At 45.9% G+C, this 15,418-nt stretch overlaps 1 protein-coding gene across 8 annotated transcripts in view; it reads right to left on the reverse strand.

Moving 5' to 3' along the window:
* Window positions 1-15,418, reverse strand: part of PPIP5K1 (diphosphoinositol pentakisphosphate kinase 1) — a 50,229-nt gene that overhangs the window by 14,020 nt on the left and 20,791 nt on the right. For 6 of the 8 annotated variants that reach the window (XM_072869612.1, XM_072869613.1, XM_072869608.1 and 3 more), the window contains 8 exons: window positions 14,760-14,983; window positions 13,612-13,739; window positions 13,002-13,116; window positions 11,443-11,550; window positions 10,013-10,129; window positions 9,531-9,695; window positions 8,321-8,411; window positions 3,349-3,471 (listed from right to left, as the gene is read on the reverse strand). In XM_072869612.1, the coding sequence (XP_072725713.1) occupies window positions 3,349-3,471; window positions 8,321-8,411; window positions 9,531-9,695; window positions 10,013-10,129; window positions 11,443-11,550; window positions 13,002-13,116; window positions 13,612-13,739; window positions 14,760-14,983 (1,071 nt within the window). The remainder of the gene's footprint in view (window positions 1-3,348; window positions 3,472-8,320; window positions 8,412-9,530; window positions 9,696-10,012; window positions 10,130-11,442; window positions 11,551-13,001; window positions 13,117-13,611; window positions 13,740-14,759; window positions 14,984-15,418) is intronic. The other 2 variants (XM_072869615.1, XM_072869614.1) reach the window with 1 other exon arrangement.

Raw genomic sequence — 15,418 nt, forward strand, 5'->3', positions numbered from 1 at the left:
CTCCATATGCACCAAAAACCAAAAGGCTGAAAACTTCAGTTTATTCCCACTCTGGAAATTCCTCAGCTATCATGGGAAAGAATGGCCTAGATCAGACCATCTGTATGTAGGGTTTGATGTGAGACCCCAGCCAATCATACCTTTTGCTGCTATTTAGGAACTTTTAGGAAACATTAGAAAATATTTTTATTTCTCTTTCATGTTTCATGCATCCATTCTACCTAGTCAATAGGGTCTGTATGCCTATCCCTCTACACCAAGGTTAGGAGATACACTTATCAATTTATGCTCCACACCCCCATCGTGCTTCTCTAGCTACATCCACTGACTTGGCCAAATACTATATTTAAACCAACTCTCGAACTTGCTGCAATTTCCTTCACCAGCATAACAGCCTTAAAAATTGTTTTTCTTTCTTTAAACTCAACAAACAGAGCATGACAATCTTCCCTGCACATGCAATCCCTTAGAAGTGTCCAAGTCCTGGAGTGGCAGCCAGCCAGCTGGTAACCATCTCCATTCCACCCCACATCTCCCCCTAGCCTTTACAGCACATCAACTTAAATGGTACTGCAACATAGCTTACTGGATCCCTGGCTTCAGACAAGCCAACTTCAAACCACAACCATCAGTGGACCTTCCCTCAACCTGAGGTTGGGACACAACTTTCCACTGAAGTGTTCCTTAGCCCTCTTCCAGCCCCAAGCAAAAAAGACTTCAGAAATAAGGGCCATTTTAACTTCACTTGAGCAAGTCTTTGATGAAGTGCTATAAGCCATGCACCACACCTTGAAGCATCACAGCCATGAAAAAATATCAAAGAGTTCATGCAAAGATGTGCTCCAGAATCTGAAGGTTTTTAAACATTATTAGCCTGATGACTGTGAAAAAGGCCTCGATACAAGTGTACTCCAAGAGTCTGCTGTAGCTGCTGTGTCACTGTATTCAGCTCTAGTGATGTTGGTTTAAATGCCATTGTTCAGCATTTCATTGGTGCTCATTTAAGCAGGAATATGCAGATCAAGGGCTTATTTCACATTCTAAACTACCTTCCCCAGAAGCTAAACGCCCTTCTGCCTCCTACTTGTTTTTCCAAGCCCCCTGCTTCCTCCTCACAATTGCTCTTATTGCAGCAAGGTGCTGGTAGCACAGGGTGCCACAGCACACTAAGAAACGTGAAAAAAGTAGTGTAACATCAAGATGAATAATTCTGGGCTGTGTTAGTCACACGCTAGTTAAATAAGTCTGCCTTTAGGTACTCGAGGGTACAACTGCGTCTCAGCACGCAGAGACCTTGTCACTGAATTTAGGCTAATGCAGCAGGACTCTGCTCTGGACCTTGAATGCGAGTGGCCAGTTGCAGGCACACTCCTACTACACAGCCGACAGAGAAAGGCAGCACAGCACCAGGACTGAGCAGAATCTGTTCTGTTCCCAGCTGGGTACAGAGCAAGCAGCCTTTGATGTTTTTCCCTGAGAATTAGTGCTGCCTTGGATTCACGCTGCTTGCAGAGGTATGGAAGAAAAGCAGCCAGGGCCCTTGCTGGCCTTTTCAGTGGCTCTCCTGGTATTCACACCCCCGTCTTGTGCCAAACACCACGAGCTTATTCTGGGAGCTATGAGTAGCCAGCACTTGCTGCCTTGAGCAGCTCAGACTGGTACAGCAGGGTTTAAAATCCTCCCAGTTCATCCTCCCTGTCTTTCTCACTCACAGTCTTTTTGTGTGCTAGGGAGCTCCCTGAAGAGGTGAGAAGCAACACGGTTTTCTCCTACACAGTGAAAAGCAGCGCAGAAAGCCAGTATGCATAATGGTCTCAATACACCAGCGTTCATGAGGTTCCAATAGGTCTGAGAATTGGATAGCATCTTTCCACCCTGATTTGCTAGGCCATTTTCCTTGCCTCAAAACTGGACAAAAATCCAAACGAACCAACCTCCTGTTTTCCCCAAAGGCCCCACATTACTGCCTTAATCATCTCCCCACCTTGTAATCCACCAGTGGTAGTGTTCATTATGATCCCAATAAGAAAGGCACTCAGACTCTGTAAAGTATTGATTAAAATACCATTTGTTAGAACTAACACAAAAAGGAAAAAGAGAGGATAGATAATCTTACATCCACTCAGACGCTGGGAAGCCCGAGTTGTGCAACATTAGGTGGATCTCCAACTAGGGCACCGCACGCTGTGCAGATCCTATCCATGGAGCGGTTTGTTCAATGCTGCTCAACTCAGCACTCCAACAAATGGTATGTTAATCAGTACTTACACTGTCCGAGTGCCCTTCTTACTGGGATCACAACGGACACTTGCACTTGTGCATTACACCCCTCCAGCTCCTCCAGGATACCTCAAGTCTTCCCCTGTGCTCCAATTTCCTTGAAAGTCGCAACACACTCTCTGCTTCTCAATGCATAACGCACTAGTACTACCTGCAGATCAGTCCGCGGCTGGCAACACCCCTTCACCCATGTGCATCGGGCAACATTTATACTAATGACCCAAATACATTTTACCAGATTGTCTTGCTGAACTTTAAGGCAGTTTCTGCAGAACTGCACAATAACTAGATTTCCGGTCCTTTTGCAGTATTTCATCCAAGTATCCCACTTACCTCAAGCATTTCAGGCATACTACACTTGCTTTCGGACAGCTACCTCGGACCCGTCTGTGTGGCCAGCCTTACTCTAGCACCCATCTTATCCACCCCCAAGCATATCATTCTGCCTTTGGGACAGCTCCATCTTCCATAGGGTGAGGATTACTGTCTCCGCAAAAGCTTCGTTTAGCATCAGCAAGACCACCAAGGTAAGCAAGACGATGTGGTGTGCTGGATTTCCATACCAGGACAAACCTATTTAATACCTAGACCAATAAATCCTCCTCCACGACAGCAAGCAGTATTAAAACATCAGACTAAAATCAGACCCCCACAATACCATACACCAGCATAAAACTCCTCGCACAATGTCAGCTCCTGTCTTGTCCTAGCAGAGGTATGGAAGAAAAGCAGCCAGAGCCCTTGCTGGCCTTTTCAGTGGCTCTCCTGGTATTCACACCCCCGTCTTGTGCCAAACACCATGAGCTTATTCTGGGACCTATGAGTAGCCAGCACTTGCTGCCTTGAGCAGCTCAGACTGGTACAGCAGGGTTTAAAATCCTCCCAGTTCACCCTCCCTGTCTAGAAAGGATCACAATTTATTGGGATATGATAAAATGCATTACTGTAGATGCGGCGAATATACACATTCAACTGTCATTCTTCTGAGCAGTCTAAGTCTTTGCCTCAGTAGCATCCTGAGACACCAAAGTCCACATTAACCAGCTGCTGCACAGGGAACACACATACCGTCTTTGTATGTCAGGCTGCTGGCAAACTTTTTGCCATGGCTGCGTGCGTAGTCCTGGAGGTTGGGGGCACTGGAGGAGCCTCCCAGCACAGTGGTGCTAAACAGGCCGGTGCATTGTGACCCTGGAAAGGCATGGAAGGTGTTAGTATTGTATCTCCACTACATGCAACTACAGAAAAGCAGGGTTAGTCAAAGAATGAGGAATGAACTGGCCACTTCGCAGGCAATCTCAGGAAAAAAAATGATGCCAGGGAGCACAGGGAGGCAGTATTCCCCATTCTAAATTCAGCAGTGCCAAATGCACAACAAGTAGCCCAAAACTCAGCACCAGGGAAGCTCCTAACTCCGACCAGGGGTTTATTTCCATTTGGCTTTCTTGCCCTGACCTAGGAGAAACATCTTGACACCCTCCAGCCAGCAAATCTACATACTCATGTCAAAAAAGCCAGGATCCCAAATCACCAATATCCATGTCACAGGGCTTCACTTCTCGCTCTTCTGCCCTTTCTCTTTGGAAAGCTCCTTTTTCTGTAGGACACCAAGAAGAAGAAAGGACTGCCTGATCTGTTGATCAGCAAATGTGGATTAATCACTCTGTCAAGCAGTAAGGAAAGCAATGTGACCAGAGAGCTTTCTTTCACAAGCTGCTGCCCAGATGATATTTCACATCCACTTGGTCATGTCTTGCTACTCCAGAGTAGGTCCAATTGTTCCGTGAACTACCCTTGCAAAGCACCAGATGTGCACACAACATGGAACTTTGCTTACCCTATGGCGAGGAATATGGCATGCAAGACAGTCTCATGCATAGGAGGGCAACCTAATACCGGTGGCTTTGGCAACTGCTGGTGTTTGCTTCTCCAAGGCACAGTGTTCTGTAGAGTGACTTGACTTTATTTGATATTTAGGGAACATCGGGCATTTGAAACAGGATTCTTTCGACTGAGGAAAGAAATTTTGACTGAGACAAAACCTTACTTTATGGATCAGCTTGATAGGGTTTGTCCAGTCAAGTTTTGAATACCTCTGAGAAAGGAGGTTGAACAAACTCTCTGGGCCCCTGTTCCAATATCTGGCACATTCATGGTGAAAAATTTGTTCCTCCTAGCTAACTGGAATTTCCCATGCTGCAACCTGGGTCTGTTTGTTCTCATCCTATCACCACGCGCCTTGGAGGGCAGTCTGTCTCCGCCTTCTCTGTAACCTCCCATTTAGGTGGTTGAACAGCATTAAGGTCTCCTCTCCCCACAGCTTCTGATCTGAGCAAGCCCTGCTCTCTCAGCTTCTCCTCACAGGTCGTGTGCTCCAGCCCCCATCTACCTCCACTGCCCCTTAATGGGCTTACACCCGCTACATCCACACCCTTCTTGCACGAGGGAGCCCAGGACAGGACAGCAGTGCTTCAGACGCAGTCTCACAAGAGGTGAATAGAGGGGAAGAACCAAATCCCTCAGCCTGATGGCTGTACTCCTGCTAATCCACCAAAGCACGCCATTGGCCTTCTTTGGTGTAAGGACACACTGCTGCCTCACGTCCACTCCTTGCCCTTCAGGACCCCAGCTCTTTCTCTGCAAAGCTCCTTTTTATCCAGAGCTTCTTTGGAGAAGACACACAGATCCTGAGTTTTGAGTTATTCACATGTAAGCTCAGTCTAAGCTGACAATATCTGCTCCTGGGAACAGTGGGGGATGACCGAAAGAGTTCTCATATGCACTGAACTTAAGCTACTCCACCACTGTGACACTGCTGGTAGCTTTCCACAGGACAGACTAGCACATACGTGTCCTTGGACAAACAGACAAAGAACTCTTGCCTGCAAGGTGACCGATACACAAGTCTTAGAAAATTTCCTCCTAATGCCTTAAATTGAAGCTCAGTGCTGACTCAGCATGGACTGGAATCTGTCAGAATGCAAACAAAATTTTGTTAAGCAGCAGCCAGGATGATGCTCCTAATCGTCCTTCCATGGCTTAAAAACAAACAAACAAACAAACAACAACAAAAAACCCAACAGACTCATTTACTGGCAGATAAAAATGGAACAGAACATTTTTATGACCTTCTGTCTTGAGCAACCTTGCGCCACTAATCATTAAGCTAAGGATACCCCAGTGTTTCTGCTATCCTACAGCAGACAGAGGCATTTCATTAGCACCCTTAAGCCAGAAGAGAATTTACAAAGATGACTCTATGGATGACAGCAATTGTCTACAGTGAACTCTAGGAGACCACTGTAGCCAAAGTTAACACATACACACACATGCATCCTAAAGAACTTAATGGTACACTAGCCATTTGGATTTAAGATGTAGCAACATTTGCTAGAAATTACTGTATGTGCTGGATCTTTTTTGTGTATTTAATTTTCAGATGTAGATTCAATGTTTCAGATGTTTAAAAAATGGACGTCCCTTACTTCCCTACAGGAGTGTGAGTCTCAGCATAAAGCTTCATGCCCACCAGCAATACACCACCTCTATTGCTCAAACAGCAGGGAGTGATTTTACCCCATTTCGAAGTGTTCTTGCAAGCAAAGAAAGGCACTGAAACTTCCCTAGGCTTCTCAAGCTAGAAGCATGCACACTATTGCAGACAATCTACAATAATGCACTTGCTCCTGCCCAGAAAAACGTGGCATACTCCAAAGCACCACTTCGCACAGACAAAATAAGCTGCAGCCCACCCCTTTTCCAAAGAGACGTTTCAAGGCATTTTTTAAATTAGAGTAAAGACACAATTCTGGCAGGTATAGCAGCAGGGTTATTATAAGAGCTCTGTCCTGCTCCCCATTCTTGCATGCCTAAACATATGAGGTTATACCTGAGCAGACATTCTCCCAGAGAACCCGTTCTCCCAGAGATAACGATAGCCAGCCACCGACAAGGTCAGGCAACAAGGAGATAGGCTCAATTTCAGAAAAGCTCAGAAACAGCAGGTAGTATCTGAATGAACCCCCTCATAGCACAGCTGCTGAGACAAGTATTAAAGCCAAAGTTCAAGCTCCTGTGAGTTCTATATTATTCCTCCCAGAGAGAGCACATTTCATATCCTAAAGTGGGAAGAAATTAGATTTCTACAAAACAAGCAGGAAAGGAATCAGGAAGGTTCCTTGAAGAGCTTGACTTTTACAGGTAGAGAGGCATCATTCTTCTTAACAGTTCTCAGGTTAAGAGAAATTCACAGAAACACAGACATCCTAATAACCAGGGATTGTGCAAGCTAGTGTTTGCACCACAGGTCTCTCCTGCTCAACCCTTCTGTGCCTGCAGCTGCAAGACTCTATAGAGAAGAATGATGGCTGGGCTGAGTATCCAGCTAGAGGTTTACTGTCATAGATCAGGTCTATCAATTCCTACTCAAAGTTTTGTCTCTGCAGAGCTTCACAGTTGGGAGAGTCACAGCAAAGGCTTCCCAGCAAGGCAAGTCAGGCAAGAACCTGAAATTAAACCTGCTGGGATCACGTTTCAAATTTTGTTGTCAAGGAAAAGTAGTACTGTACAAGGGTCCAGTAGAGTAGCAGTCTTCTCTATTGCCAAAACAGACATTCCCAGAAACTTGGAAAAAGCTGTAGTAAATAGGCTGTAATATCTGCTTTCCACAGCACATGCCTTCTGGTACTCTCAGACATCCAAACAGTAAAGACAGTTTGCGTGTAGCATTTGATGTACTCAGTAATTCTCCAAGCAGATGCGCTTCCTTGACTGTGTGCCATCTCAGAAATTCTCCTATTGATTCACATGGATTCACAGAATAATCACAGGTTTCTTCCAGTCTAAGCAAGGTAGTCTATTACAGCTTACTTAATCCTGCAGGTGGTCTGTGAAAGGCAGAAGTAAGTAGATGCACCACATGAAATAGCACATTCAAAATCCACTATGGCCACGGCTATTGTGCCTTCATGAAAAATAATATTCATCAGCCATTCCTTCTTAGATTTTTCCAACTGGCTGGGAGCATAGCTGGCAGACTCCAGGGATACTTCCTAACCACTCTGAAGAAAACTCTTTACTTGGTAAGAATTAGCTTCCAAAGAAGCAGCTCATTCAAAAGTGACAAAGAAATAATCAGGTCTTTCAGAAATCTCTTGGCTGCAGGAAGTCCACATAACAGAGTAAAGAACTGATGAGTCACAACTGCTGCAAGTCTACGGCCATGCCATAATGCAAAAAAGAAAAAGAAAGTGGGCATAACTTGGGCATTTCCACCTCCTGGTGCTTATTAGTCATTTGCAAGATCTAGGTTTCACAGCTATCTTTGAGCCTCGTGACAGCAAAGACAGCTTTTCAGTTTCCAAATAGAACTTGCTTTAGCAAAAATATTTCAGGAAGAATTTCAACTATTAAGACATAGTTTAGGTTAGGATGACAGGGAATGGTACTCTCAAGGACAGGCAGAGAACATCAAGTGCCCCAAAATATTCTCTTCCGCTGGCTACCGTGCAAAGAATGGCTAACCAGGGATTCCAGCTCAATTAGAGAGCTGTCAAACGCCATTGCAGATGACAGATCTGTTCCATACAAGAGATCTTTATGAAGCAAAGGTAGAAATATAATAGTCTTACATGCAGAACAGCTTTGCATGTAAAGTACTGTTTTGCGGAACAGAAAACACGCTAGTTCTCACGTAAAATCATCTCTTCCTACTAAGTTCAGAAATGGTACAACAAATGACAACAACATGGAACCAGAAGGCCAACCTGCAAATACGCAGCTTGCTCTGTTGCTCCAATACTATAAAGGATGAAAAGTGCATCTTCTGTTGCTAGAAGCTGAAGGAGAAGATCATACACAAAAGGAAATACAATAAGATAGTCTCTACAGTGGTCTAAACACTAACACTAAAAGAAGACATAATACACACAGAGAGACATACAAGGAACTTAAGCCAGATGTATATGTTGAGAGACAGACAGATGCCCACAGAAATACAGAGGCACAGGTGAGCAGGCTGGTTACAGGTCAAGTACAGTACCTAAGCCACTTTGCTTCATCTCAGAAGACTGCCTGGAATAAGTGCTGAAGAGGCGATAACCTCCTGATTTGGAAGAAGATTCAGATAGCACCTGCAAAAACAGACAGCATAATCAGTGTCATGCTCTAATTTACCCACTGGTCTCAAAAGCCTCTATACATCAATTGAAGGTAAAGAAAAGTACATCTCTTCCTTAAAATCACAATTTTCAAGAAGCATAAAGGTACTCATATGCTAAGATTGTGACAGTGCACGCTCAATTTTAATTTCAAGTTTGTGTTGGGTTGTGGAACAGTGGAGATTGCAAAAGTATGAAGGGACTGGGGTACTGAGCTCCCCGTCTCCCAAGACTCTTGCCGAGGTCACTAGGACATAGACTTCCTTCTTTAGCAGCAGGAAAGTATATCCCCTTTAAGTTAGTATGTGCCTGTTACAAAGAGCTCCCGAGTGCTGCATTCAAAGATTACATCATGAGCGACACAGAGATGGAAGCCAGCTAACAAATACCTCAAGCCATAACTCTCTGCTTTCACTGGTTCAGAAAACAGATCGCAAAAATGCCTGTGAAACCCCTCCAAAAGGAGGGGCAATTTCTAGAGCACTTTGAAGGTGCCAGCTACCTGCTGACTGTGAAGCTAGCCTTATGACACGTAACGGTCCTGAAGGAGAGAAGTAAGAACAGTAACATCGATCTTTGTTACTTTAGCAGATCAGTGAATGGGACAGTTCTAAACCCTATGACAGTTTAAACACTCTGTAATAAACCCACCGGTTAGCAGGGACCTCCGATTTGCATGAGATCTTAGATGGGAAACAGGAACAAGAAACGTGGAACTGAACTGTGAGAGGCAAAGGCTGGAGTCTAAGGGAAGGCAAAGATGTCACTGTGGCTAGCTGAAGAGGTTGCATGCAATCTCATAGCTGGTTACATTGATGCCTCTACAGAGCACGTAATCCAAATAATTCTTGTGTTTCTCAAGCATTTCCTTACTTGCTCGTCTTCATCAATTCCTCTGACCTGTGTTCCCCCTGTCCTTCCTCAATGAGGAGGAGACTGGGAGGTCTGCCTTCCAAAAAATCCCTCTTTAACTTCTGCAGATCCTTTCCCAGAATCAACTCAAACTCTGGCACGTTAAAAGGAACGCCAGGAAACCAAAACCAAGCAAAAGACCTTCATTAGAACAACCGAGGGCACCCATCACATTGTTACCTCCATGGACCCCGTCTTCCGGTTCCTGATCAGTGGTGACCTTCGCTGAATGCTGACCGGCTCGGAAGGCTGCGGAGACCTTTGCTGTGTGCGATCTGGCTCATCGATGCCCTTCTCCTTGGAGAGGTCCTCCAGGCTGCCCTGGTCTGCTTTCTTGTCCTCATTCTGCAGTAAGGAAACATTGACACCTCCAGGCACGTGGCCTTCGCAAGCACTGCCCAGGCACAGGCTCCAGCCTTGGTCTCCCAGCTCCGCTGAGCTCAGGCGGATACCAGCATTCTCCTGACAAACCCTCGGAGTTAGGCAGGGAACATAACCCGCTAACAGCCCGCAGGCACAAGAGAAAGGTCAGAGAAAAATTTGCTGCTGGAGACTGGGCGGCAGCAGATCCCGGCAGACCAGCAAGGCTGCCGACGGGCCCGGGCCCGCGCTCGCCAATCTCCCCAGCGGGCGGGGCGGCCTGCGTCAGGCAGCGTGCTCACCTCCGCGGAGGCAGGCCGAAAGCCAAAGCCCGTGGGCACGTTTCTGTCTTCCTCACAGCCTTTCACACCAGGGCTGAAATGCAGCTCCACGTGGAAACGCTCTTCTGAAGATGGGTCCTGTGAACGTGAGGCACAGGGAATAAGTAAATAAATAAAAATCAGTCCCACTGCCAGCATAGGCCATGGTCTGGACCTGGGCCACCCTGCCATGCCAGTGCAGCACGCATCCCAAGCGCATCCTTTTGGAAGGAAAGCGGAAGCAACAAGAAACCATGAACGCAACGGCTCTAGGTTTGTCTCATCCAAAAGGACAGCCCTGATTAGCACAAAGCTGAGGTATTCAAACTGTTGTTATTTTGTGACAACAGCCACCAGAGGACCAAAACAGAATCGGGCTATACGTGTGTGTGTATATATATACACAAACCTAAAACATAGCCCCTTCCGATCCGCTCCTGTTGCAAAACCAGCACACCCTGGGGCAGGGAGAGGTTGGCTCCCTCCTGGACCGTTAGTCGGGTTGTTCCAAGATTTAAGTAACTGTCCCTTTTTTTTTTCTTTTTTTTTTTTTCTTAAGGGAAGCCAGAGCTTTTGCAGTATCTGGCACTAATGATGTAAAACCAAAAGTTTCACCATCTCTACTTACTAACAGATTTACACCACTCCTCACAACTCTATTCAGAGTTTTGGGGTTTTTTTGACAAACAGCACTAGGAAATATTTCACTTCTACCATCAAAACCCCACATTGGCTCTGTGAATACAAGACTCTAACTCTACAGTGTATGGAGGAACGGGACTGCTCCCCTCACCCACTACAACCTCCTGCAGTACAGGACCTGAGTCACAGGATCTGGGATGCAGTAGGTGCAGTTCAGTGCCAAACCTACTTATGGTCATCACCATCAGCTTCCACATTCTGGCTTTTTTTAAATTATTCTCTTTACTTCCTGAAGATATCAGTATATACTTCCCTAACTATATCAGTATATACTTCCCTAACTATCTCAGTATATTTTTAAAAGAAAAAAAGTTTACAAATGTGGAATTTCTGGGTATTTGCTAGAAATATTTGGAAAAAACTGCGAAATATAATTTGTTTTTATTTATTTTTTCCTACTGTTCATTTGTAATTGATATTAAGAAAGAGCAAATTATTGTGCTTTAGGAAATGCTTTAAAATAGATAGTATTGATTACTTAAGTTCAGTATTACTGCTCAGGGTGGCATTCTGCTTACATGTAACAAGCATTAATTGGGTTACTGCCTCCCACCTAAAAATAAAAACTAGCAGTTGTGTTAACGATCTGTCCATCTTTATTCACAAGCAGAGAGAGCTCAGGTTACAAACTTCCCGGCCGAACTCATCTCTCGGGGACTGTGCCTTGCATCATGGCAGGAAGGATTTTAACCTACAGCTATATCCCTCACCTTGTTGTTGTCCTCGTAGAGCATGATAACAATCTGGGTCATGTAGTTCAGCTCTGAGATAGCACTCAAATAGTCCATGGCTCTCTTCCACTGCTGGTCTTTGTTTTCCTGATACATACACATAAACAGTCGCATGGAATAAGCAACAGCAGACACCTTGCAGCATTCAGTGAAATGGGTCCGAGAGAGTTCGTCTCTCCACAAGATAACAACATTGTCAGGACAAGAAACACCTTGCTTAACTTGCACGAAGAGAGATGACCTTGCAATGAGGGCGGGGTGCTTACAGTAAGGAGCAACTGCATAGAGGGACACTACAGCTACCCATACAATCCACGTGCAGATCTGAGCACATCCAGCTGCAAGCCCCCTATGCCATGCTGACTGGAGAAAAGCACAACCCGCAGCAGGTTCCCAAACACAGTCATTCTCAAATAGTGGCCTACAGAATGGAGTATTTTAGAGAAACCTCAAAAAAAGCACAAGGGATGAACTTGTGCTAAATAAGGGACCAAGTGAAGCTGCTTTTACACAACGCTGCATGAAAAGTCTACAGAGCCACGCTGGACCCTTGGGCTCCACAAGGCAGGGCAGCCCACTCCTCCTGTTTCCCAACACTGCTAGGGCATGGCCGTACCTGAAGTGCCACTCATGCTGCTGTGGAGCATCTCGCTGCCTTGATGGACATGAAATGAACCCCACCGGTACAAACGAACCCAGATGCAGCCTACTATCCCTGTGCTGGCAACACGGCATCCTCCGACACTCAAGTCAGGCAATAAAGTAGCATCTTATTCAGTGAGCAATTCAGAGGTACTTGCATGATCGCTGCCTACAGATACACTGAGCTTCCACAGACATCAGAAATCACGCCTGCTAAGCAAGCCCAAACTCTCAAGGCATTTCAGAACACCATGCTTAAAAACAGGAGGATAAATCAGAGAGCCTCTCAAGGAGTCTAAAGCAGAGCTTTTCTCAGGGTCTGCATGCCAGTTCCTTCAGGAAGCAGGTTATGAGAGCAAGGGAAGGTTGGATTGCATGAGTTAGCCCCCTACAAATGTGTCATCTATCCCTCTGGTAGAGAGCACCCCCTATGCATTTGCAACCTGAAGTCACTTTGTCTGTAAGCAAACTGATTTTCTTGACTTAGAATTGACAGAAACTCACTAAATAACAGGGCCAAGCTCTTGAAATAAAGAGTTGAAGGAAGCAGGAAGAGAGAAATTCCCTCATCCCCATTGCCTCACGCTGCTATCCTCCTACACATCTACTCATCTGAAACCAGCAGGACAGCTCTTGGAGAAAACATGCCTCTGTACAAGCAAGGCAGGCAGTGTCAGGACTGAGGAAGAACAATCTTCCTACATGCCAGAAAGGCAGGAAGCTGCAGCATGCAAACACAGCAGAGATGGAGTTGGCCAGAGGCCACTGATGCACATCGTTACTGGGGGAGCTACAAACTAGAGGGGCAACCTCCAAACATACACTGGCCATCTTGGAAAGGGCCACTGAAAAAAAAGCAGGGAGGCTTACTCTGTGAGCATTGCTGGGACACTTACATCCAGGAGCCCCCCATAGCGGAAGATACTGAGCAGAGAGTGCACGTGGCTCTCACTGGTGAAGTACAGCCGTGTCCGAACGTGGCGACCTGGTGACAGAACTCCTCTTGAGTACCTAAACCAAAATCAGCCCAGTGTTACTCATAGCCCGCCAATGAATTGCCATCTATCATACAGCAGCATTTCTGCATGGTTAACGGAATAAGATAACCCCACACTGGGAACTGTCGAAGAGCAGCAGGAACAGAACAAAAAGTGAGAACATTGGGCACGGAAGCAAGTTTTATGGTACCCTAGTGGAGACACACGGTGGGGCAGAAGTGGCCTCATCATACTAGCACTTGCCCCTTGCAGAGACAGGGATGAAGGCACCACCATCCAACTACAATGGGTTTAAGCTTCTGTGGCACCGTGCTCCCGCTCAGCAGTCTCAATGTGCCTGTCCATTTCTCTTCTAGTTCTAGGAGCACCAACATGCCTCCCTCTTGGTGCATCCTCCAGTGTATGTTCAGTGCCTCCTTCCACACCAGTACACTCTTCTGGCGTGGTTCCCACACACTGCTCCAAAGCTGCCCTCCCCACCAGCAGCAGCATGCAGCACAGTCCTTACAAGGGATGTAGTTTGTTGACAGACTCATCTTCATGGGTTCTCTGTAGGTCCAACTGGATCTTTTTAATGAGAGGAAGACAAAAGCCAATAGCAATCTCCAGTTTCTCCTCCTTATTAATCCCATATTCCTGCAAGAACAGAAAAAATAGATACCCTTGAGCCCTGATTCTTTGCCACATCCTCACATGAAAAGAGGCTGGACTTCAACAGTCCTGTCCGCAAGCACCACTACAGTTAAGCAAGGACAGAAAGGGAAACATCACTCAGCACCTTTCTCTTTTTTTTCCCCACATATTGCAGAGGGTAACAGAGGACAGAGACTCCTCCAAGAATCCCAATCTGTCTAGACATGACTGTCAGTATTCTTCCAACAGCTGAGAGGCACAAGTACCATCAGAGAACCTCCTCTTATGACACACAAACTTATACCCTGACCTGGCATGAGCATTAGTGCAACAACTGCTGCTTGCAAAGATAAAACTTGAAGTGCTATGCTATGCTGGAAATAGCCAAACTGCATCTCATCAGGAACACCGTGAAAAAGTTTAGAAGACCACTTCTGCTCTGCATGGGCACAAGTGCAATTGGACCTTGCCGGCAGAAGCTCATCCCATAGAAACGAAGCATTTCTGCCAGGAGTGGGACAGACCAATGGTGAACACAGAGATCCGTTGCACGTGGCCCTCCTTTCCCCTCCCATGTTCGTGGGCATAAGCTTAAATGAGAAGCAAGCCAACTTTGCAAACTGAACACGTTCTAGTTTGACAAGAGTAACAAACTTGCCAGAACAAGCCTTCACTTTAGCACAGAAATCTCTCTTGCCCTGTACAATCTTGTATGTGGAGAATGGGATGTTGCTATAACACACACACAGCTCGAAGCTGGGCTATAATGGACTGCAATGAACATGGAAAAGCTGCTGTTCGTTATTCTGACGCTGTCAGAATCCTCATCCAGGAAGCCAGCCCTGCTGCATCTTAAGTCAGAAATGGTTTTGGCCTTATACAAACACTAAGAGATATATCTGAGAAATACCTGTGATATGCTGCCTTGAGAGTTAACGTGCAAGAGAATGGAGAAAAAACAGACAGGGGAAGGGTCAGAAACTGACACCACAGGCATCATCTCACAGGCAGGACAGGCTGTACCTGGGGTATGATCACGTCTGCCAGGGCTTTGGAGAGTTTGAAGAGTTCAGCTGTGCCTTCCAGTTTCAGTGCACAGTTGTGCTGTACATCATACTTGATGCAGTCATAGATATCGGGGATCTTGCTGATGTCGTAACGCCCATTCTTCATGCGGAAATCTCGCTCCAGCTTACTCCAGCGTTGCAGCATCAGTTCTAAAGTCTCACTGTGGTACAGCTGCAGGTCTGAACAGCAGAGAACACCAAACCACATTCACATCATGACTACTTCTGCATAGATTTCAAGTGACAGCTATGACTGACTTCTCCCAGCACAGAAGGGCTCTGATTATTGTGTCACCCACAGGAATCCTAGACTGGAAAAGCCACGGGACCTGTTGCACAGAGTTTTAACCTGCAGCAATAAGCTACTTCTGAAATACCTGAGAAAAGTGAAACTGCTTGCCTGTTGGCTTATATCTGCCGTAAATGGTGTGAAATGTCCCACAGATGCCTTTTTAAAACCTCTGCACTGTTATTAGGAAAGTTCTTAGAGATGAGCAAATTGTGACTGAAAAGTTTGCTCTTTATAGTCTTGAGCTCCCCTCCAAGAAATGCTGGAAAAAATCAGGCATACCTCTCCAGGCTCCACTGCTGCTGCTTACATTCGCTGTAAACCCA

This window comes from Ciconia boyciana, chromosome 8, assembly GCF_034638445.1.
Source record: "Ciconia boyciana chromosome 8, ASM3463844v1, whole genome shotgun sequence".
NCBI lineage: Eukaryota > Metazoa > Chordata > Aves > Ciconiiformes > Ciconiidae > Ciconia > Ciconia boyciana.